Source organism: Castanea sativa, chromosome 11 (assembly GCF_040712315.1).
Source record: "Castanea sativa cultivar Marrone di Chiusa Pesio chromosome 11, ASM4071231v1".
Taxonomy (NCBI): Eukaryota; Viridiplantae; Streptophyta; class Magnoliopsida; order Fagales; family Fagaceae; genus Castanea; species Castanea sativa.
Genome location: NC_134023.1, coordinates 9,184,626 through 9,210,913, shown reverse-complemented (window position 1 = coordinate 9,210,913; position 26,288 = coordinate 9,184,626). Strand labels below are relative to the sequence as shown.

The 26,288-nt window shown below is 32.4% G+C and overlaps 1 protein-coding gene and 1 pseudogene across 1 annotated transcript; both read left to right on the top strand.

Moving 5' to 3' along the window:
- Positions 1-26,288, top strand: part of LOC142616025 (G-type lectin S-receptor-like serine/threonine-protein kinase At1g11330) — a 64,638-nt pseudogene that overhangs the window by 37,970 nt on the left and 380 nt on the right.
- On the top strand, positions 9,731-18,650 carry LOC142615277 (protein SUPPRESSOR OF K(+) TRANSPORT GROWTH DEFECT 1-like). Its single transcript, XM_075788012.1, has 9 exons — positions 9,731-9,962; positions 10,089-10,194; positions 12,971-13,169; positions 14,192-14,223; positions 15,997-16,042; positions 16,143-16,217; positions 16,328-16,426; positions 16,504-16,653; positions 18,363-18,650. The coding sequence occupies exons 1-9, from the start codon at positions 9,731-9,733 to the stop codon at positions 18,492-18,494; spliced, it is 1,071 nt and encodes a 356-aa protein (XP_075644127.1). The 3' UTR covers positions 18,495-18,650.

The window sequence follows — 26,288 nt, the reverse complement described above, 5'->3', positions numbered from 1 at the left end:
TCTCACGTCTCTGAAATATACTTTGCATCACTTATCTCCTGGGGGCATCTTTTTTGTACCTTTCAAGTCTAGGCTATATTGTCTCTCTTCTAGGTTGTGCCACTTCACAACTCTGAAATTTGAACCACGTCATCTCCCTTCTGAGTGGTGTTGTTTCACATCATGTCTTTAAAATCTGGACAACGTCACCTTACTCCAACATCTGAAGTTGATGTTGCATCATCTCTCCTCTAAGGGCATGTTCGTGCAATGTCAAAATCATGGCGGCATTCTTCTCACATCTTCAAGGTTTTATTGGCATCTCTTTGCATCCTCAAAGTCTTGATGGGAGCTTCTTGAAACTTCAAGCTTCATTACAAAAGCCAATATTAAGTGCAACTTCGATGCGAATGAAGTATTGACATAGCTTCATGGCAAAGATGAATGTTGGCATGACTTCTATGCAAATGAAATGTTGACGTAGCTTCATAGCAAAGATGAATGTTGGCATGGCTTCTGTGCAAATGAAGTGTTGACGTAGCTTTATGGCAAAAATGAATGTGGGCATGGCTTCTGTGCAAATGAAGTGTTGACGTAGTTTCATGGCAAAGATGAATGTTGGCATGGCTTCTGTGCAAATGAAGTGTTGACGTAGCTTCATGGCAAAGATGAATGTGGGCATGGCTTCTGTGCAAATGAAGTGTTGACGTAGCTTCATAGCAAAGATGAATGTTGGCATGGCTTCTGTGCAAATAAAGTGTTGACGTAGCTTCATGGCAAAGATGAATGTTGGCATAACTTTTGTGCAAATGAAGTGTTGACGTAGCTTTATGGCAAAAATGAATGTTGGCATGGCTTCTGTGCAAATGGAGTGTTGACACGACTGCATGACAAAAATGGATGTCGGCACGACTTCAATATAGATGAACTATTGGCCCAGCTTCGATGCAAATGAAGTGTTGACGTAGCTTCATAGCAAAGATGAATGTTGGCATGGCTTTTGTGCAAATGAAGTGTTGACGTAGCTTCATAGCAAGGATGAATGTTGGCATGGCTTCTGTGCAAATCAAGTGTTAACGTAGCTTCATGGGCGATAGCATTATTGCCTAGCTGAATATCCTTATGGAAACGTCATTGCAAAGACGAATATCACTAAAAGATTGTTGATGCAAGAAAAGAATGTAACAACACGAAGGCATGCGTTCTTGCAACGTTGCTATCAATGAAATACAAAGTCACCAAATGAAGGCAAACACTTCGATGAGAATGTCAGCGTGAAGTTTGATGCCAAAACCCAAAGATCAAGGAAATTGAGCTGCAAAAAAAAAAAAAACAAAACAAAACAAAACAAAAAAAAAAAATGTCAGAAGAAAATCTCATTGCATGTCTAAACAAAGAAAAAAAAAAGTGAAATATTTAATAATAACAAATAAATAATTAATTAAAAAAAAAATATCTCTACACTTTTATTCAGAAGATTACACTTTGAAAAAATGTATGCATGCCCGTATGGCTTTATATAGAAAATTTCTGTGATAAACAGACAAAAAAAAAGGGAGGAGAAGTAACAAAGTTCAACAATCAAAGCTTCCCTTCCAAAATTTTCAAATCTCCTGTCAGGGCGGCCACCATAATGTCTTCATCCTGTCAGGGCAGCCACCATAATGTCTTCATCCTGTCAGGGCGGCCACCACAAAATTAGACCAGAGAAAAAGAAAGCCATAAGTCCAACAAAGACCCACGACTTTCTCGTCCAAGTTTGTGAAAATTCAGACCTTATTTCACAAATCTGACACCACAGGAGTCTTCTACAGCCTTCGATCCGCCAAACCTGAAAGTTACAGGCCCAGATACCCGGCCACGCACCACCACGCGCCGCCACAAATTCTCAGTGACCCGCGGGTTTCTCATTCAAAACTGTGCAAATCTATGCACAATTTCACAAAACCGACCATATAGCAGTCTTCTACGGCCTTATAACTGCAATATGTGAAAATTTCAAGCCCAAACGATGAGCCACGCGCCGCCACGCGCCGCCCGAAGGTCCGGCGATCCCAGCTTCAGGTGCACGCGCTCCCACGCGCAGGTAATCTCGCACGCGCTTGACACGCGCCACGCGTGACACGCGCTCCAGGCCGATGACGTCACGGATGACGTCATCCTCCTCGGCCCGGTTCGACCCGCTTAGACCCGGTTCAACCCGACCCGGATCCGGACCGCCTGAAAAAAAAAAAAAAAAAAACTTGGCAAATTAAGTATTTAACTTGGACTTTGACCAAAAAGTCAAAATTTTCAAAACGGACCTGTCCCACTCAATTTTTCACGTACTTTCCAATTTTGGGGTCTGTTTCTTCAACCGAGACTCGAAAATTGCACAGCAGTCCAATTTCTAAAAAAATTGACTTTTGTACAAATTTTGACCAAAAGTCAAAATTTTTAAGATTGACCTGTCTTGCTCAATTTTTCGCGTACTTTCCAATTTTGGGGTCTGTTTCTTCAACCGAGACTCGAAAATTGCACAACAGTCCAATTTCTAAAAAAATTGACTTTTGCACAAATTTTGACCAAAAGTCAAAATTTTTAAGATTGACCTGTCTTGCTCAATTTTTCGCGTACTTTTCAATTTTGGGGTCTATTTATTCATTTGAGAATCCAAAATTGCTCAAATAGTGTAATTCTACAACTATTGGCTTTGATGTAGACTTTGACCAAAAATCAAGATGTTCAAGCAAAACTTGTCTTATCAGGTTTTTGCAAAGATTTTGATTTTGAAATCTAGGTATTTGTTTTGGACTTAAAAATTACACCCGCTTCTCCAAAGTACTAGCGGTGTCCAAAATTTAAGCTCTCAAGATCATAATTTGAGATCCATCCATTTGGTCTAAATTCCCTCAAAATAATCCTCCAGACTTGATCAAGGCTCCCCTTTCAAAAACAGACGAACTCTCACAAGTATGTCTCAAAATTGAAATTACATTGGGTCACTGCTTCAACCTATTATTTTCGTCGGTGCCTACCAGTCTCCAACCTAACGTTCCCATTCGGCGCCTACCATTCTCATCCACCATTCCCATTCGGCGTCTACCATTCTCATCCACCGTTCCGACCGAGAAGTCTCATCCGCCATTCTTAACTACCCAGCTACCATTCTTCATCTCTTCGCTATAAATAGAAGGGCCGGATTCGCTAAGTCCATCAAGAAAAAAAAACACATACACTGAGTTATGAAATGAAAATTTGCTTCTTTCAAATTTTCAAATCCTCCTTCTCACAGCCAGTTCTCACTATGGTCTCGTCATTCTCAATACTGAGCAACCAAGATCACTTCATGATCAGTTTGAAATCAACCCCTTCATGGTTCAGTAGCAACCCTTCTCACAACATCATCACTGTTTTAGGATTCAAACAAATTTTGTTTCCTCACATAATGACCACGTTTGTTCATAGAGTTATTCATAACAAGGTCGGCATCGTTGTTCCATGCTTTCTTGGATTTGGTTCACCAGGAAATCCAAGTCCAGCAGAGACACCCGTTCCTAAGACCAGGGCTTCCGTAGTCTTTCTTCAACTGTTTGGTCTCCCAATAGAAGCGGTGGTTCGGAACAAACAGCAGCTTGGCTGGTTTCTAAAACCAGGATCACAAGTTAGCTCCATCTTTCATTTGTTATGCTTTCCCAATAAAGATGCATCAAGTGAAGATGGTAAGAAGTGTTGGGGTATCCTACAAATTGTCTCCCATCCAACACTTGTGATGACCTCCAAGGTACCAGCTCATCAGAAATTAGCCTTTGGTGTCGGTGAAGGGTTACTAAAGCCTCATCCCATGTTTCCGCCATCATGGGGTCCAAAGGTCATCGTTGCTGGTACCACAAAACACACTTTCTGGAATTACTCCAACTTAAGATCAGCTTGAAGAATTTCAGAAAATATACTTCTGAAATTACTTCAACTTAATGTCCGTTAGTATGGTCCAGTTACACAGGCGCATTCAACGACTTGCTGACGGACATCATTCAGCATGCAGCCAGTCCCACATCCGAAGGTGTACTTCCCAGAGGCATCTACGCCAGAGAGTCCCTAACATGCAGGGTCAGGGCCATGGTGTCGTATGTCTCACCTATTCACTTGGCTTCATCACCATCTTCTTTCACCATCAACAACAACAATCCAAAATACTCTTCTGAAATTACCTCAACTTAACCTGAGTGATGCGATAACGCAAGCACATTCAACCACACTCCCACATGTTCTCTCTGTGACCCAAAGTATACCCTTCAGCTATAACTTCACCAGAAGTCCTTAAAAATAAGAGGCTAGCTCTAGAGCTCTGCATGCTGTACCCAGCCAACATCCTCACCTCTTCTCCATCTTCAACACCCTGTGATCGCCACCAACAATCCAAAATACTCTTCCGAAATTACCTCAGCTTAACATCTACCGAAATGTTTCAATCTTGCAAGTACATCCAACTTCTTGCAAATAACTTTCAGCCCCACCAACCCACTCCAAGTACCATTGAATACTCTTCTGAAATTACTTTGACTTAACCTTTGCTCAGAAAGCTCGGTCACACGAGTACATTCAAATACGGGCAGACCCCTTCTCAGTCTCATCAAAACCTTTCATATGGGTGGGTCTACTCTTCTGCAATTACTTCATCCTGCTAAAAGCTCCACCACCTTCAACTATTTCACTAGAAGAGTCAAGTATAAAAAGGAATCCACTTTCTTTCAAGACTCATTCATTCACCACACTCTAAAAACTGTGTGCATGAACGAGTCTCGAGGGGGCATTTGTAGAGAGGGAAAATTCCCGACCTATCACAAGCTGACACATCATACTACCAAGTCCACAAAATACAACCAATTACAAAGCGCCACGTATTGCTGTTAGGTTTTGCCATCACTATTCAGAAACCAATAGAAATTTGCCAAGTGTCATTGAAATAAAGGCATGAAACTGCATCAGCAGGTGTAAGCAATGACACAAGCAGCTCCGCACATGTAAGCGATGACACAAGCAGCCCTGCACGTGTAAGCAATGACATAAGCGGACCAATCAAGCTGTGACAAGTGTCACCAATCAAACTCCGCCACGTGTCGCTCACCTACCCCTAAACTCCTATAAATAGAAGCCTTCCTAAGACATTTAGGAGGACAGACAGACAGAACAGAGAGAAGGAAGAAGATATCTTGAGTTCAGAAACCCAGAAGCTCTGCCAGGATCAAACCTCAGAGCCTCCAAGCAATTCAAGAACTTCAACCTCGAATACAAACAACATTCGAAGCAAAATCATCCAAACTACTCGTCCAGATCTCAAAGTTCACTGGAATCAAGCTCAAAAGCCTCCAGAAACCTCAACAAACCATAAATCAACGAAGCTCTACGGAATCAAGCCTCTAAAGCACCGAAGAACTTCCACCACAAACCCTCAAACACGAAGAACACACGAAGAACACGAAGAACACACGAAGAACACGAAGAACAAAGAATTTCTAACAAGCTCATAGCCAGAGATTCATTGTAATTCCGTTTCAAAGATCTTCGATCCATTCCTCAGCCAAATTGAAGAATATCTTATGTTCAAATCAAAATCACATTACCACAATTCCAATCAATAAATCTTTCAAGGAGATCGAATCAGAGGATCACTCTTTTGTAATTACAGAGAATTGTACCACACATTTATCAATACAAATTCGTATATGTGAAACTATTTTACTAGTTTGATTTATTTCGAACTAAGAAATTTAGTCGTCTACAAAGTCAAAATAAAATATAAGTTAGAAAGATTAAAAAATTGAACGTAGAAAGATTAAAGTAAGAATAAATAAATAATGAAGAAATAATTATTTAAAGACGCTTGTTAGTGGATGCTTGTAGGACATTTATTAATAGACTAATTTAAGAAATTTTTGATATTATTTTCTTAAGGAAATATAAGAAGTTATTAAAAAAAAAGTTTTTTTCTTCTTTTCTCATAAAATATTTTTAAAAATATTCTATAAATTAATACCCTTAAGACATTGATTAACTTTTTTAATATTTAAATAACATGGAGAAAAAAAATATATAGTCAGAGAGTTAAGTTATGTTTGGTAACCTTTTTTTGTTTTCTATTTTCAAAAGCTGGTTTTTGGGAATATAAAGAAAAAAAAAATTCTTGTATTTTTTTAGATGAAAAACATGTTTGGTTACTTGAAATTAAAAAGATAGTTTTTTGAAGAAATAAATAGAAAATACTAAAATATGTTGTTACTAAGATTTTAAACCTAATGCTAACTCATTAAATGAGACAGATTCATTAAATTAAATGCGTGTTTTTATTGGCTTTTGAAAATTAGAAAGTGAAAACAACCTATTGCATGTTTTCAATTTTCTTTGCAATTTGAGTGTTGAGAACAGTTTTTGTTTTCTGTCCATTTTGGGTTGCCAAACAAATTTTTTAATCTCTAAAATAAAAAATTGTTTTTGGAAACAAAAAATAAGGAGAAAAAACAGTTACCAAACATAAACTTAAGTGGAAATTAATTTTGAAATAGTAAGCAAAATGAACTTTTAGGTAGAGTTTGGATAGCGTACACTATTCGCGGAACCTACAAACCTTTTTTTTTCAGCAAAATTTTCATTAAAAATGGATCCCACTGCACTATTTACAAATTTAAAAATTATTTTCTTACAGTATTTTCAGTTTTTAATTTTTAGCAATAAGTGGTATCCAAACAGATCCTTACTTTTGGACAGGATCGGCTAAATAGGTGATGCAATTGATGTAATCGCTTAAGGCCCCCAAATAAAAGAAGGCCCCCACTTGTAAAAAAAAAATTATATTTATATAATATTTACCTACATATTTTAATTAAAAAAAATTTTAAGCACTTTTATTGGTTAAAAAAAATGCATTAAAAAGGCCCAATTGTATCCTAAAATGCAAAATATTAAAAAGGGAAAAACAAAAATAGTCAAATCCCAGTTAACAAAATTAAATTTTAGGAGAAAATTTTTTTAACTCATTCTTGAAATATGCTAAAATCAAAATTAATATCAAACAAATTCATTAATTATACAATGTAATTGTCTTGAAATATACTAAAATAGAGATTATACATTTTAAAAATAAAAGAAAAACCTCTCATCTCTCTATCTCTGTGCCTCTCTGTCTATTTTCTTACCGTCTTACTTTTCTTTTCTTCATTTTCATCTTGATTTTTGATCTTTTTTCATAAACTTAGTCAGTCAGTTTAGTTTGAAATTTTTCTTTGTTGATTCCAACGTACCATTCACCAGAGGTATTCTTCTTCAGTTTTTCCCCTCTGTCTTTTTGTCTTTTCGAAACTGAACACCCTGAGTCTTCTATTTATTTAACTTAAATATAAAGTGCGTTTAAATACCATTTATTTTGTTAAAAACTAAAAATAATAAAAAAATAATTTGTATGTACTATTAATTACTGTTTATATACCGAGAGTGCGTTAAGCGCTGGTTAAAAAAAAAAAAAAAAAATTCACTCCTGAAACGTGAACGTCCAAAATGTGGACACGATCCAAACAAACATGTGTTTCACACTTTCATTGCACAATTGTTTGATGGGATGGGACACGTTTTTTGAATTTTGCTATGATAGCTTTTTTGCCCCTCTGACCCTTTTTTGCCAAGATAATTAATAGGGCATGCGTTTTCTTTAAAACTTAACCATAGGATGGATGATAGGAGTAGTGGAGGGTTCTTACTTTTTTATGTTTATAGGAGTACAGGATGTAAGCCCACAGTCTTACACGGTTTCTCACTTTTTTTTTTTATTAATTTTATTTATTTATTATTATAAATTATTATACAGTTAATAATTTGATATGTATCATATCAAATCATTTGTATTATAATGACACTAATTTATTAAATTATATATTAAATTAATTTTTATTTGTACAGGTTTAAACTTTAAAATGATCATGGCTTTAGAAAAATTGCAATAACCAAGTTTTATTGTTCTATACTTTAAATTTTATTTTTAGTTAAATTATCATTTTTAATTATATATTGTGTTTTATTTATCGATAAATATTTTCTCATTCTAAATGTCTACTAGAAAATATTTATTCTGATATGAAAAACTTCTAAAAATTAAAATTAATAAAATCTTATTTAAGGTCTACTATGTCACAAGAAAAATTAAGTGGATTAGTTATATTATCAATTGAAAAAGAAATGTTAGAGGAACTTAAATACAAAAACTTAATTAGTAATTTTGCATCTCAAAAGAAAAATTCAATATATATATATATTTGATTAATATTTAATTGTAAAAAAGTCTCATTTAAAATTTTCGCCTAAAGCCTAAAAATTGTTGAGCGGGCTAGAAATCATCTAATACATTCCACGGACACAAATTACTATAAGTATCATCTTTGTAACAATCTTTTTTTTTTTTTTTTTTTTTTTTGATGAACAAAAGGGAGGGGGAAGCGACCATATATGGCTTACGCCCAGGGCGTGACCTAGTAGGGCCACCCCCTGTTAGAAAATGTTGGATTGAGCCATAACTACTGTGACCGGGGTGCCACAGACCTCACCCTACCACCCCAAGAGAGCCAGCAGATGGGCACAATGCAAGCTAGGAACTCACCTCCCACATAGTACCCACCACGACTCGAACGAGAGATCTCATATTTACATGTGGGATCCCACACCAACTGGGCCACCCCTCTTGGGCCATCTTTGTAACAATCTCACCCTCATAACACAATTACAAAGAATATCTTTGTCAGAACCTTTGATTTAGCTTGGCGATCTTTTGGAAACAAACAGCGTTCTGCAGGTATCATCAACTTTTTTATTTTTAAATTATTATTATTATAATTAATTTGGACTTTGGAAAAAGCTGTTACTGGGTCGGATTAATATTTTGGAGCTATGTTCATGGTCTTTAGCGGGCTTTGAGTGCTTGATTTAGGCGTGATCCTGATCATAATTTTTTTATTATCTAATTTATCTCCTCCTAGATCATTAGTTCCATATTTTTATTCCAAGATCATAAACAAACCAAACGTGACCATTACCAACGTGACCCTTATTTTCGTAATAGACTATATCTTTAAAAATATTATAAAAGATTTTTTTTATTAAAATTAAGGAGGATTTTAAAAAACAATTTCTCCCCCCGAAACCTCTTTTTTGCAAAAATAATATTACTTTATTTTTTGTTATTAAAAATAGCACTTTGGGAGAATAATTTAGGAGAATAGCTTCATTGTAAAAATCATGGTTGGCTTGAACCATTGTTTTCAAAACACAATTTTAGTAAAAACCATAATTTTAAGATTTAATTGATTTAAATGGTATAATTGCCCTTAATAACTTACCCTTCAACATTTTACATTGAAATTATGTTTGTAAAACATGATTTTAAGTAAAATTGTATATTCAAAATACGATTTTATCACGAGTCCTAAATAATTTACTACCCATATAAATTGTGATGATTGGTTCGTTGGCCCAGGCCTCCAATCACCTCTCACCCGTTAGAGGAATAAAGAGAGGTCAGGGGAAATCAGACACGCTGGTTAGATTTATTGCTCATGCATATATCTATTGCAGATTAACTGTATGAGTGAATTAATTGACATACATATCTCTCTGTGTTATAGATGACTGACAATCTGGGCCCGCTCTTCGATGAAGCTAATAAGACTGCGACTGGCAGTTGATCCAGATAATAAGGGCAAAAAACGTAATTGCCTATGATTATTATAAGATGGCATTTGAGCAGTATCTGCTCCATTTTAAAAGGGCAAAATTATTAGCAAGAACACTACCTTCTGGATCCTCTATAATATGGCGTTTCCCTACGGACTCGTCCCCGAAGTTGAGTCATTTTGTGAAGTCGAGTAATGTAAAGTTTGATGATGTGGCTGGACTTCAGGGTTGCAAACAGGTATTGATAGAAGCTGCCACGTGGCCTGAAAAGTTTCGTCAATTTTTTACTGGTAAGTTCCTCCTCCATCATTGTATTTAACTTTTGGGTTTTATGATCTCTGCTTTTAGTTAGTTTATCTTGATATTCTTAAGTTTCAATTCTAATAAGAATGGCTGGGTTTTGATCCTCTGTTTAGGGAATCGAAAACCATGGAGGTCTGTATTACTATTTGGTCCACCTGGATTAGGGAAGACCCTTCTAGCAAAGGCAATTGCAGCAGAAGCAGACTTTCATTTCTCTACGTAATATTTATATGGAAATTTATATGTTTACATTGAACTTGCAATATAAACTTAACTTATGTTATGGGCACATAAAAAGTGGAAATTGTTGTACATATTTATAAAAACCAAAAAATATTATACACGTTTTGCAAATGTATTACAACCTTTTGTGTGTTTATAATGTAAATTTACATTACTAGTTCAATGTAAACATATAACTTTTCTATTTATATTTTTACCAAACCCAATGCCAATATGTAGCAAACAAATGAATCACAATAACTGATGATGAAAGAATTATACATGGAAAGAGATAAAAGAGCTCATTTTCATCTTCTAGCAAGTGTTACACTTTGTCTAAAAATTCATATAAGGAATGGAAATGAATATAGTGGAAGGAAAATGTTTTTAAATAAAAGAAAATGAATGGAAAATAATAGAATATAATAGAATTAAGTAATCTTGTTTGGATATTTTAAAATAAATAAATATAATGGAATGGAAGGTAACTAGGTAAGTAACTATATTTGGGAGTAATATAGAGAGTAATGAATGAAATAATTTTATGATGATATTACTATTAGACTCCAATTTTAAAATAAATGACTGAATATATAGGAGTATTTTGGATGTTTCACTTAAAATTTCATTAAACTTAATTTCATCCCCTTTGATTACTCCCAATGTTGGGGGAAACAAAAATTGAGCTCTTGAGGGACTAGAAATGAATGAATGTTCTATCCATTTTATTATTTCCCACTTAAACTTCTAAATAAGAAAATGAATTTTCTATTCCCTTAAATAAAACTTTGGAACAAGGGAATGGAAGAAATATTTTTAAAAAAATTCTTTTTATTCCATTCTCTCCTCCCAAATGAGGTGTAAATGGAAATACATGTTGTTGATTACACTTACCGATTCATTACTCACTCTCCCCAAAATATAACCAAACTATATTAAACTCCCCTTCATCTTTTCATCAGTAGAAGCTACTCCAAATTTTAAATAGATTTCCTATTTCAAATTCTTTCTTTTTCTGTATTCCCACTTATCCATCTTAATATTTTCATTTCTGCTATATTCATTTTATGGATATGTTGCTTCTTAATCGTCCAACATTTAGTACCATAGAGCATAGCTTGTTGTATACTAGCCTTCTAAAATTTTCCCTTTATCTTAATAGGTATTCTTCAATCACATAATACTCATGATGCACCTCTCCACTTCATCTATCCTACTCTTATCCTATAATTGACATCCTCTCAATCTCTTTATTTTTATGCATTATTAATCCAAGGTATCAAAAGTTCTCTCTCTTTAGTATCTGTTGACCATCAAGTCTTGTCGTCCCTTTGTTTATGTTTCTATTTTTATTGAACCTATATTCCATGTACTCCATTTTAGTTCTATTAAATGAAAGCCTTTAGATTTAGAGCACCTTGCAAAATTTCTAACTTTGCATTAACTCCACTTCTAGTTTCATCCTCTATACCTACATCATTTGCATGATCCATACACCAAGGGACTTCCTCTTGAATTGATTTAGTGAGCTCACCACTCACTAGTGCAAAGATATATGGGTTTAATGTTGACCCTTAATGCAAACCTATAGTGATCACTTGTGAGTCCTCTAACTTGTTTTACACACAAATTACGGCTTCGTCATACATATCCTTAAGTAACTTAATATAGTTTAGAGGAACTCTTTTCTTTGCCAATACCCACCTCATAACCTCTTTAGGAACCCTATTATATGTTTTTTCAAGATCAATGAAAACCATATGAAGATCTTCATAGGTCTCTCTATTTTTTTTTATTAGACGTCTATGTAAGTGAGTAGCTTCCAAGGTAGATCGTCCTAGCATAAAACCAAATTGATTTTCTGATACTAATGCTTCATTCTTAACCTATGTTCAATCACTCTTTCCTAAAGTTTCACTCAAGTTTAATTTCATGGTACTTAATTTGTACAATTTTGGATATCCCCTTGTTCTCATAAATAGTAATTGAAGCCTCCACTCTTTAGGCATTTTATTAACACAAACTCATAGGCTTATGCCTTTTGGATCAAGTAGTGTCCCTATTATTATATTAACTACTCAATTGGAAACTCCCTAATGTGTTATCTCCCCCAACAAGTGGAATTAGGGTCCAATGTGGGGCGTGACAAAGGTGGCTAGGTGCTCAGAGTCTTGATTCTTTGAACAAACGAACAATTTCTATCCTCCATTGGGTTATCTAGATTGCTTTACATTAAAAAGTTTATCAAAATAACTTTTCCATCTCTCTTTATTTTTTTCTTCTTTTACTAACACTTTTTGATTTTTATCTTTGATGCACTGAACACCATTCAAATCTCTTGTTTTCAATGTCCAATAATTGAGATGACGGACAAAAGTCTTTAAATTTGGATTTAATAGATTAAATATTCTTGTTGAAATCTAAGATATTTGAGTTTCAGAAAATGTGGACTTGAGTTCTTAATATTTTATATTGTTGATGTAGTTTCCATACTTCTTATGGTTGGGTCTTTGGCTCCTTTTATAAGCTTTTTCAATGCAATTATCACATTATTGGAATGTGTTGAATTTCTGAATTCACCATCCCCATTATGCATCAATTGATTCCCATCTCCGATTGTTTTATTCTCTACTGCTTCCAACCAGTTATTTTCGGGTGCATTTATTACAATTCATGTACAGATTTCCCATAGATGTAGATGTGTTTGCTTTACAATCATTTTATCTAGATGGAATGTTGCCAACACATTTACATGTGTACTGTTTATACACAGTATTTCTCCATCAGCCATTGTGTCTAAATGGATGGGAGAGAGTGAACAGCATGTCAAAGATCTTTTTCAAGAGGCTCGTGAAAAAGAACCCTCCATTATTTTTATTGACGAAATTGATTCCTTATGTGGCCCACGAGGTGAAAACAATGAGAATGAACCATCTCGACGAATCAAATCAGAACTTCTTGTACATATGCAGGTATTTTGTTTTCCCTGGAAGTAAATTTGGAGTGATTTGCTCCAAGCTTCATTTATATATATTATAATTCACATGCTTAGATTAAGATTGGGGACAAGTAGTTTGTCAATAACTTATTTTAGTTTATTACTATTCTGTTCAGTAAGAATTTTTTACATTTCATGATATTAGTTGAAAGGCATCTTATTGAACATTTTTATACATATAAAATGGAATTTGAGGGATTTGATGAAAAATTGAACCGAAATGTTTAGTATGGGTGGCCTAACTAAAGGTATTTAAGCTTAAGTAACTTCAAATCAATGTGGCCCAAAGAAAGGCTATTTTTTCTTTTGAATTTTAGGTTTTAATTTTTCTTTTTGTTTTGCATTCTTGTATATATGTCTAATGAGTTGAGGAGAAGTACTTTAATAGCTATCTACAAGAACAATGAGGATGTTCAAAACTGAACAAATTACCATAAAATTAAACTTATGAATCATGCTTTGAAACTTTGAAAAAGAGTGATTGAATATAGGTTAAGACATAAAATAACAATATTAGAAAATTAATTTGGTTTTGTGCTAGGACAATCTACCATGGAAGTTACTTTCTTACATAGACATCTAATGGAAAACTATAGAAGCTTGTAAAGATCTTCATACGGGTCTTTATTGACCTAGAGAAAACATATGATATGGTCTCTAGAGAGTTTATGCAGTGGGCTTTGGAGAAGAAAGGCATTCCTCCAAGTATATTAACTTGATTAAGTGTTTGATGGAGCTGTATAAGTGAAAGAATCACAAGTAAGATACTGTGACCTATCATTATATATTTGGAGAGACACTCTAGAATCTAAATGCTTTCGATTAAGTTGAACTAAAACATAATATATGCAATATAAGTTTAGTAAAAGTAGAAATATAGATGAAGGAGATATAAAATTCAATGATCAAGAGATACTAAAGAATAAGAGCTCTTGATATCTTGGATAAATAATTCACAAAGATATATTGAGAGATTGAAGATGATGTGAATTATAGGATAAGAGCATTGTGGATGAAGTGGAGAAACAAAAAAAAAGATTATTTTGTGATAGTAGAATACTTTTAAAATTAAAGGAAAAGTTTTATAAGATTGTTATAAAACTAGATATGCTCTATGGTACTAAATGCTGGGTTGTTATGAAGCAATGTATTCGTAAAATAAGTATATCTGAAATGAGATGGTTCAAATGGATTAGTGGAAATAGAGGATTCGAAATGAAGAAATCCACAAAAAGATAAGGGTGACCTTTATTGTTGAAAAGATGAGAGAGTCACTTGAGATGATTTGGTCATACTAAGAGGAGAGCAACTAATGCACTCGTAGGAAAGGGTGAGGTCAATTCAAGTTGAAGGAAAGAAAAATAATAGAGGAAGAACAAAAATAACGTTAGTAGAAATAGTAAAAAATGACATCAATTAAGGAAGTGAGAGAGAGTATGAGTTTGAATAAAATAAAATGGAGGAAAAAAAATACATATAGCCAACCTTGATTAATCTGTTGAAGATCGATAGTTGGCCCCAAAACAATTAGGACTAAGGCCTTTTTATTGTTGTTGTTATTATTATTGTATGCATCCTATTAATTACCAATTATCCCAAAAGTTTAAACTATTAGAAAAATATAAATTTAATCATTTAACCATAATTCTAACACTTTTTGTAACTTGTGGGTCAAAACTTCCCCTTAATAAGTGGAGACCCAATAAGTAGAAATTTAACATTTTAAATGAGAGGTAGAATGAAGATAGAGTCTGAATTCATGATCTCTTTCTCTGATATTATGTTAATTATTGATTGTCCAAAACGTTTAAACTATTAAAAAATGATGAATTTAATCACTTAACCATAATTCTAACATATCTTGTACTAGAGTTTACATTATTTATGATTAAATTTATTAATTAATTAAAAAAAAAGAATTATTAACATACAATAGATGAGAATATGACCAACCATTTCCTTGTTGGCCTTGATTCTAAAAAAAAAAAAAAAAATTGTTGGCCTTAAAATTAATGGCAGTGTAGTTTGCAATGCAGTTCATAATAACTTTATGTTTTATTAAATAGTTAGAGTCCGAATTTGGTAAGGATATAGTGTAAAATCATTGTTTTACACTATCCAATAAGAGATTGCCACATAAGATTTTTACTTAAAATTTAATACATTCAATCACTCTCTAATAACCTTTTAATAAACTCTCAATTTGGTTGGATTTTCAAATGGGTATTAGAATTTTTTTGAGTAAACAGTAATACTTATTAAAACACATAAAAATAGTAATAATAGTGTTTTAAACCGGGTTTATAATACATTACATAACCAGAGTACAACTACAAAAATGCTTAACCTTTGTAGTTGTAGACTGAGTTTATAATCAGTAGACACTAGACACACATAACTAATGTGGGAGAAACATCTTTATTTTTTTTAGCAAACAGTAAAACTTATTAGAATACACATAAAAATAATAATAATAGTGTTTTAAATCGGGTTTATAATACACATAAAAATACATTACTAACTTTTGTAGTTGTATATTGAGGTTATAAACTGCGGACACTAGACAAATACATGATTTATAATGATTGTACTTATTCTCTAATATTTAATAAGATATTGTGTCATATTGGGATTAATATTGAAGAGTGTAAAATATGTTTTTACACTATATGCTTATAAAATTTAATCTCAAATATTTAATACATGACATTATCATGCGTTGTTTCCTTCTACTCTACATGTAATCTTGAAATGGAAATTTTCTTCAATACATTTCAGGGTGTATGCCATGGTGTGGAGCGTGTTCTGATTCTAGCAGCCACAAATACTCCTTATGCTTTGGATAAGGTAAGTAAAAAATAAAATACTTCTAACCTACGGCCATGGACAGAAAAGATTTTATGATCTACGTTGCTTTAGGGTTGAGGCTAATGCAAAGTTAACCTAGGCCATACTGAGGCGTTTTGATTTGCGAATCTATATCCCTCTCCCAAATTACGAGGCAAGGAAACGCATATTTAAGGTACTTCAGTTCTTGTAATGCAATGAATTTGGAGAATCAAAGCAACTCACTGTAATTTATGCTTTTGTAGTTTGTCTTGTTTAATATCCCCCAGTTTTTTATTTGAGCAGGTTCAGATTGGGGAAACTCCTAGTGAGATTGATGAAAATGGATTGAAGCGTTTAGCTGAATGGACAGATGGTTTCTCTGGTTCAGATATATCCTCTTACGTAAGTGTCAATTTGACATTAGATGTCAGTATGTCTCCGAAGTGATTATACGACCAAAAACTGTTACTTACTTTCAGGTCAAAGATGCACTATATCGGCCTATTCGTACTCTTAGGAAAAAATTCTTCGTTAAAACCAAAGACAATGCGTGGGTCCCTTGCCCTGATGCTGGTGTTTCAGACAAGAAATCATTGCTTGATATTGAGAAACTCAACCAAACTTTACAGGTACTAGCTAGGAAACTGATGTTCAAGACAAGAAATCATTCCGAAAAATCATGTTTTTGGCTGAATATTAATTAGTAACTTAATTATGGATAGAATTTATTGTTGTAAATTAAAAATTAAAAATACTGTAATAAAATAATTTTTAAATTAGTGAATAATATTATGGGACCTTTTTTTAATAAAAAAGTGGCTGAAAATAAAGTTTGTGGGTCGGTAAACAGTGCACGAATGCATTGTTTACAAAAGAAAAGTGGCTGAAAAGTCAAAAATATACGGCTACTGTTCATGAACAGTAGCCATTTGTCCCTTGAAATGCGTGCTGCAGCAAAAAAAAAAAAAGAAAAAAAAAAGTGAAACGCAAGAAATGCCAGACGCAAGTAAACGCAATGTGTATCCAAACGGATACTTAGGGTCTGTTTGGATAGAACTTATTGCTAAAAAATGAAAACTAAAAATATTGTAACAAAATAATTTTTAAATGTGTGAATAATATTGTGAGATTCATTTTTAATATTTTTTTCTGAAAAAGTGTGGCGGATCCCATGAATAGTGCTCGAATAGTGTATGAATGTACATGTGGTCTCTCCCAAGTAATTCCATTTACATAAACAGTATCTATTACTGTTCACACGCTGGAGAAAAAAAAAAAAAACTAAAAACGCACTGGTAAAACATAGATTTAAACACATTCTTAGTTTGCATTTATAGACACACAAAACACATTCTTAGTTTACATTTATAGACACACAAAATGTGTGCATATAAGTCAATAAAAGTTCGAAAAAGAATTTTTTTTTTTGTGAGATAAGAGATAGAATTTTATTTATTACAAAGTATAAGAGGTACGGGCTACAGACCAGCACCAGGGAAAGAAAGCCATATGCAGAAAAGACAAACTACCCAGATATCACAGCGCCACAGGCTTACAATATGGAAAAAACCACGCTAGAGCACTGATAGAGAAAAAACGAAGGCAAAAGACAAACGAAGCCCAAGTCCCACACACCACAATATGGAGCTTTCAAACCACAACACTACAATACAGAGTTTGCAAAAAACAACACGACAATACTCTGATACTCTGCCAGGAAACCGAGTGCCCCTTCCAAGATTACTTTAGGGTGTTGCTGAACATGTTCAAAGTAATATTTATTTCTAGCATTCCATAGCGCCGAGGATATTGTCGCCCATCTATCCAACTCCATCTCTGGTTCTGGGAGCCGATCAACAAGCATCCGGAACAGAGCAAAGAATTCCCTAGCATCATTGGGACATTTCTGAATTTTACCTCTACAAATCGCCCATACATTTCTTGCTAAAGGACACTCTCACACCGTGGGTCCGCCATAACTTTCCTCCGATGCAAGTTTTCTCTTGCTGGCAAAATATTAGAGCAAGCACGCCACACAAACATACGAACCTTGGGTGGAACTTTTAATGCCCAAAAGTCCTTATGTAAAATAGGACTGAAGAAAAACTCAAAAGAGGGCAGGGTGTTAGTATACTGGAAAGAAAAAGAAAAAAGACCGTGTGTCACTCAATTGCATTGATTCATGTTTGGTGTTGATTTTCTCTTCTATTAACATAGGCTGATTCTTTTTTTTTCTTTTTCTTTTTTGTCAAGTTTGTTTGTAGTAGTATTTTAAGACCCCTATGTCCACTTTGAATTTTCATATTCATTCGTGTCTCTGGAAATTGATGACTTGCAGATCCAGGTACCAAAGATCACATTAGATGATTTTGAGGAAGTGCGTTATAGACATAAGCGAACTGTAAAAGATGCTGAACTTAAACAGCTTGAGGAGTTCAAGAACGAGTTTGGGGTTGCCGGTGAAATGTAGAGACACGTTGGTGGTGGTGGTTGTTGTTGTTGTTGTTATTTATTTTATTTTTTTTCTGAGTAACTGTTATCCATATGCTAGCGTAATCTGAACTTATCTCGGTGAGTTACGTGTGTCAGTTTTGTTAATTAGAAGCTTTCCTGCCCGTTTGCTTTTTGTCCTACTTTTTATATTACAAAAATGCAATAGAACTAGCCTTTCTTTAATAAATCTATTAACAATATAAAACACAGTCAATAGACTTAGAAATAGTTTTAGAAATAGTGATTTGGTTTGGTCATGTTTTTAGATTCATTCTAATGCTACTAAAAAACCTCAATTTCATACTTATTCAAGGTATTTGGTCAATCTGGTGAGATGGATTTTTTTTCTTCTCAAGTACACCGATTTGTTTTTGTTTTATATTATATTATCTATATATAAAAAGAGCAAATGCCTTAAAGCTACAGTAGCTTCGCAACAGTATTTTTAATTTGTTCAATTTGTATTGATTCACTGGCCCCTACTTTTGTTTTTTTTTTAATGTGAAAGCTACAATAGTTTTGCTACGTCATTTTTGGTTTGTTTAATTTGCAATATTTCACAAAATAATAAAAAATATTAACATAACAAATCATAGGTGGTAAATTGTTATTGGTTCTAATTTAAACTTCCTAATGAAATTATTTTTTTGCCAACTAATAATAACTTGTAACAACCTACTATTTATAATTTGTTATGAAAATATCGTGGACATAACATTTTTTTTTGTGAAAATATTAAGACATCTTGTTGTCGTCACAATATTTTCAAAATTACTGAGCTGTGAATTCTTTACAAGTCAAAATAAAATATAACAAAATTATAAAGGTATTTTGAAAATGTTGTGCCATTTTTGTGTTTTTAGAAATTTTTTGTTGGTTTAGTCAACTTTGTTGAGCCAAAATTCACTATTTCGCATACAATTTTTTTGGGTAGACTTTTTGTATTTTGTTTTTCTTTACGCACCATTTTATGTAAAAACACAGAGTTTTACAAAAAAAAAAACTTAGGATAAAAACACTTTTCATCCTTTATGTTTGAGGTAGTTTACAATTCCTCTTTCAACTTTAGAATTAAGCAATTTTTCCTTTAATATTTTGAAAAAGAGCAAATATGTCATATTGTGATTCTCTCAATTAAACCCTAATGAAAGCTTATGATTCTTAAAATATTTTATTGTGTAATGTCTAAAATACTCCTACTAAATTTTAACATTCAAAAAATTTTCTTCACGTATTTTCAGTTTTAGATGATAGTAATGATTGAAAAGTTAGAATGATGATATAAGGTGTTTTATTTGTTATCTAAAGAACATTGATTTTCTAGATTTAAACTTTCAAAACATATAATTATCTAATGAAAAATTCAATTACACATGCCTTTTGTTATCTTTTTATTTATTTATTTTTTCTTTTCTTAGCAAAACTGAGTTCCTTTACTGTATCATTTATTTTCTGTTGCATACTTAGTTTAAATTGGTAATTTTTTTGTGCTACCACGCAATTTGCATGTTAATATGATTAATTAATAACTTGGCTAATTAATCAACTAAATTCATCATAAGGGGTTAATACGTTTTTAGCCTATCACAACGGTTTCAAACTATCGAAATATATCTCACGACAACATATATTTCAACAGTTTTCAATAATATTTCGACGTTTAATAATTTTTGATAAAGGTGAATCACATTTTTCGACGGTCACATAGGGTGTAGAAAAAAAGTTTCAACACAGTTTTTAGTGACGGTTCTCAACGGTCACTTGAACCGTTGAAAATACTTTTTTTGACGGTTTCTAATACTTTTTTCGACGTTTTCAACCATTGAAAATAGCAAACTTTCTTGTAGAATTAGCTGAAAATAGACTATACAACTAAAATTCCAACATTATAATTCCCATTTTGCTACCACATACTACACCATCCAAGTTTTGATACATAATCATCCAAAACACTTAAAACAATATTCCATAATACATACCCGTAATAGTATAAAACCACTACCATCCAATAGTATAGCCCCGACAGTAAGGATGGATAAATCTACGCTGTTGCTCTGATTTTTTTGTTGTTGTCCATCTACATAACAAAACCAAAATAATGGAGTATTACAAGCAATACCACATTCTCCAGTGCTTGAAACAAATACGAAGCCTAATAAACTACAATGGAAATATGATTGCGTTTTACTAACAAAAAAAAAATTAAATTGCTGATGTTCGATTAATCGATTATCATGTAGTTCGAGCATTTTATCATGTAACATTTAGTAAAAAAAAAAAAATTAATTAACAAAGGAACTCCAAACAGAGAATAAGTCAAATAGAGATCCAATGGCAAGTTAACAATACTAATCCTTTGTTAAATAACAAAAGAATTTACAGCTCTTTTTCACACACACACATTTATATATATATATATATATATATATATATATATATATATATATATATATATATATATATATATGAATTCCTATTCGTGGAGTTTACTAGTTTGAGATATATGATCCAATGTGATATAAAGTCTTTTAGTATAATAATCACTGTCAGGCTTATAGAAATGGTGTTAAATTAACCTTTTTTTTAATTAAAAAAATGGTGTTAGTTATGATTGCAAGGTGAAAAAAGACGGAGACAGAGAACTCCTTGTTTGAGCTCACAATTAAAACCACATGCTAATTGTCAGAAGCTCAATGTGGAGTCCTATTGCTAATGTTTTAAAACGGACTCCAAAAATCATTCAGACAGAAAGATTTAATAGTTGCACAAACAATTGAAGGATATCAACATTGTCCCTAACGATTATATAAGTACTACTTTCTTGTAGCTCAAAATTAATTACTAAGTGAAAAATGCTAAAATAATTTATTACTCATTAACATGATTTATAGTTTATTAACAATTATTTTAAAAGTTCTCCCTTTTTATTACCTTTGTTTTTCCATTTTCTTTGTTTAATTTCTTTCCTCAATAATGGCATAGATCAAATCACAGTTTTTAATATTTTTATTACTCAATGTGACGCGCGGTCATGGGAGAAGTAAGAGATGCAATCATTGTAGGTCAATCATTGGTAACCTTTTTAAATAATATTTTCATGTAAAAAAAAAAAAAAGCCAGTCTAATTTTAGTCAGCGTATAATGACAGATATTTTGAGAGAGGAGACTATCCATAAAACTCAAGCAGAGAAGGTTTGACTTGCAAAATTGAAGTAAGAGCATGAGAATCTCTTTCTTGTCAAGTCTAAGTTTTATTTGGAATTAGAGTATATCTTATTTGTATCTACTTATCCTAATGAGAGATTGAGATATTTTTCTAATCAATCTGTTGTCACAGCAGCCTGAAAGATTTTTTAGAAATTTTGGAAATGATGGGGCTGAATTTTTAGTTGGGATATGGAACATACAAATCCTAGCCTTGATTTGAAAAATCATTCTCTAGTCATTGGAACCAAAAATTTGAAAATTCTTTCTCTACTTCACAACAATTTCACACCATTCCTAAATCAACCTATCATTTAACATATGGGTCATTAAAAAAAATTGGCACGCTAATTTTGAATGTTTTAAATTTTGGATCATGTTAACGGTGTCTTTAAAGCAATTGTGAATAAACTATTTTCAAAAAGTTATTATATCTATTTAATAGAAAATGTTAAAAATCGTCAAAAAAATTAATTATTTTCTTTCATATAAAAAGTTTCTAAAAATATTTTATATTATAATGTTCTTAGGACATAGATTAACTTTTTCTTTAAATTTTTTATTATATACTTAGTTTTATTGAAATTCTTTTCCCCAGGCAGGCATACACTAAAATCAAACTATGGCTAAAATTTGAAAATTCTTCGACTCGTTCACCCAAATCCGGAAATTTCCACATCCAAGATCATATAATGCGACATCCTACCTAAAGATTCAGGCCTCGGCCCAGACCCAAGGTCACGCTGACTAAATGCAGTCAAGCATTTATATATTTTTTCTTCTGTTCACATTCCGCGTCATTATGCCAACTAGAAGTTTTGCAAAATGTAATTGTCGAGGAGGCAAGCCGTGAACCATGTTTGAGTGAATTTTTTTTTCTTTTTCTTTTTTTTGAGAAACTGTTCGAGTGTATATCTAATAATATTCACAGACATTCACAAAATATTCATTAGATAATAGATGTTCGAGTGAATATCTAATAATTTTATTCAGCCGATTTTATGGTTTTACAGTTTACACCCAATTATTTGAGAGTAGTCACCCCGTATTCTTCTTAAGGGGCATGTATTTATCCTTATTACGAGGTTTAGGCAAGGTTGCATGGACACCTATACGAGTACGGATACAATATAAGTACAGGAGTACGACATGTTTAGGGTATGGCGATTAATTAATTGATTAATATTTACATTTAAGTATATTTTTAAATTTTATTAGACATAATTTATATTTATTTTAGAATTTAAATTATCTAAGAACAGCAAAGAAGTACAATATCACTCATAAAATAGCAAATACTAAACAACAAAACAATTAGTCATTTACTAAACCCAAAAAAAAAAACCCATAAAATTAGAAATAGTCATTTACTAAACAACGTCAACAAAACAAATAGTTAAATTACTAAACCTATAAAAGAAAACATAGAATAAAAGAAAATGTGTAATAAGAAAGAAAGACCGAAAGAGAGAGAGAGAAATTGAAACCTGAAGGAGAGAGAAACTTTGTTCTATGACGGAGGGGGAGAGAGGGAGCATTGGGGTAGTCGGCGGGGGTTATTTTGTCGCCGATCTACGGTGGAGTGACTCGCTCAATACTGACAAGGCAAGAACAGAGCAAAGAGAGGCTAAGGGGCTTCGGTAGGAGAGAAGGAAGAACAAAGAGACAAGTGTCTTTTAGGGCTTTTGGTCAATTGTTATGCTCAAACGAGGATGAACGGTAAGTGGTTTGTCCAGTTGTCAAAATCTTGCTTTTTGTTTTTTGTTTTTTTGTTTTTGTTTTAAAGATTTGCCGTGTCTGGAACGTACTGGCATGTCGCGACCGTGTCCCGGCCATACCCAATTTTTTTATTTTTTATTTTTTTATTTTTTAAATCTGGTACACATTGGGTACGGATTGTCGGACATGCGTACTTGGCCAAAATAGGATTGTCCGTGCAACATAGGGTTTAGCTCTAGATAAAATTCCCTTACTTACATTTAACAAAAAAAGAGCAGCATCAACACAAAGATTAAACGTTGTCGTTCTTTCAACATAACAAAGAAATATTTTTACATCAAATACGCTAGCTTTTTTATCAGTTTCATGTTTATTGTTTGATGTTAAAAGTTGTTTTCTAATGGAAAAATCATAGGTGGGTTACGGAACTCTAACAGAGCTACCTTCAGGTAGATAAAATGCCAAATTTCAAACCATAGATAAATAACATAAATTTTGACCAAATCACAGGTGCGTAAGTTGTAATTTGCCTTTTCATAAATAATTTCATCTACATAGATAATTCCTTTCATTCACTATATATATATCCTTCCATTTTTGAAAATATGGAAAAGTAGGATAGCATCTATAAAAAATGAAGATTTTTAAAAATTGTACATAAGCTAAGAAGTTATAATAAAAAGGGAAAGTTGCATAAACACTTGTTGAGTTTTGGGTCATTTTTAAACATAACCCTTCTTTACTATCAATTTATATTTTTAAACCCTTGAACTATAACAAAAGATAAAATTGACCCCTCTATTTTAGTTCTGCTAATTCTAAGTGATGGAAATTGAGAACATGCATTATAAAAAATTCATTTTTTTGATACTTTTTAATAATAACCAACTTATAAATTGAATAAGGCTAGATTGCAAACTACACTCCCAAAAGTTGGAGGTGTTTGGATTATATATCTTAAAATTTCAAAATTTTGATTTTACCCTCTAAAGTTTAGGAGTATTTAGATTTTACATTCTGAAATTTCAGTAATTTGATTTTACCTTTTGAAGTTCTATTCTATTTACATTAGCAATCCCTCCATCTCTATTTTCTGTTAAGTACCACATAAACTTACCACGTATATTTAGTTTATCCAATAAAATGATGTCATATCATTTTGTAGCCTAAAATAATTAATTAATTAAAAATGGTATGATATAATTAAATGACGTGGCATCATTTTATTAGATGAACTAAACACATGTGGTAAGTTTATATGGTAATTAACAAAAAATATGGATGAAGAAGTTGCTGATGCAAATAGAATAGAACTTTAGTGAGTAAAATTCAAATTCTCAAACTTCAGTGTATAAAATCCAAGCAGCCCTTAGCTTTAGAAGTATACCAAATATTGAAACTTCAAGGTATAAAATTCAAACACCCTCAAACTTCAAGGGGTAAAATTTAAATTTTGAAACTTCAGAGTGCAAAATCCAAATACTCCCAAACTTTAGGGATGTAATTAGCAATTTAGCCATTTAATAAAAATCATTTACAAAAATTTGATGAGAGAGAGAGAGAACTTGGCCACCATCTACGAAAATAGAGGGAAGAGTTTCCCAAATATGTTACCAAATTATTTTTATTTTTATTTATGCTTTAAAACGTGATACTGATCAAACAACAAGATCAGTGGCACCTCCAGATTTTTTTTTTCTAAGGGGGTTAGCAGTGGTGAAGCTGGAAATTTATCATGGGGCAAATAAATTTTTTTTTTTTTTTTTTTTTTTACATGTGCAACTTCCATATTATATACATTATACAATAATCTAAAATAGTATTCTAAATATAATTTAGTATAAATATCGGTAAGAAAACAACCATTGAAAGCATAAATATATATAATTAAATAACTAATAATACACGTGGTCAGTCTCTTAGAGTCTGATTAACGGTAAATGTGAAACTAAGAAGAAAAAAATAGTAATTGATATAAGTTTTAACTTTTGATATGTATGACTTCTTAATCATACAAGTGGTCAGTTTCTTGAAATTGGAGTAAGCACTAAAAGACTTTTTGGATTTAGAAATCTATAGAGCATTTATCAAATTACTTGATCAAATAAAGAGAAAAACTAAGAAAACATAGAAGGGAAAAAGAAAGATAGAGAGAATGAGGAAAGAATCACATATATAGATACAGATCTAATTAACAAAGGTGTACTTTTTTGTTGATGAAGAAGAAAAGTGCAAGGAAAAACAACTTTTTTCTGTTGTCAATGGAAAGGTAAGCCAAAGTCTTGGAAAAAAGTTTTTTTTTTTTTTTAACGAATGAGCAAAAATTTGGAACTTTTTTTTTTTCTTTCTTATAAAATTATTTATTTTAAGAGTAGAGCTATTGACACAACACTTTCACAACAAAACCTATGTGACAAGTTGTTAAAAGTAGGAAAAAAGTGATGCTAGTTGTAGATCCTAATAAAAACTAATTACAACTCCTTGATGAAAGTATGAACCCAAAGATTTCTGATTTTGGTATGGCAAGAATGTTCAAACAAAATGAACCGGTAGCAAACACTAATAGAATTGTTCGGACATAGTAAGTTAAAATTACATCATTATCTTATATACAATAGTTAACCATGAATCCATGTACTTTTGTTAAATGAAAATTGTTTATTTTGTCTTTTTATGTAGTGGTTACATGTCTCCCGAGTATGCTATGAAGGGTGTATTCTCAATTAAATCTGACGTGTATAGCTTTGGCGTCTTAATGCTTGAAATGGTTAGTGGTTGAAGAAACAATAGTTTCTATCATGCTGACCAAGTGATCAGTCTCGTAGAATATGTACGTTTAGAAAAAATC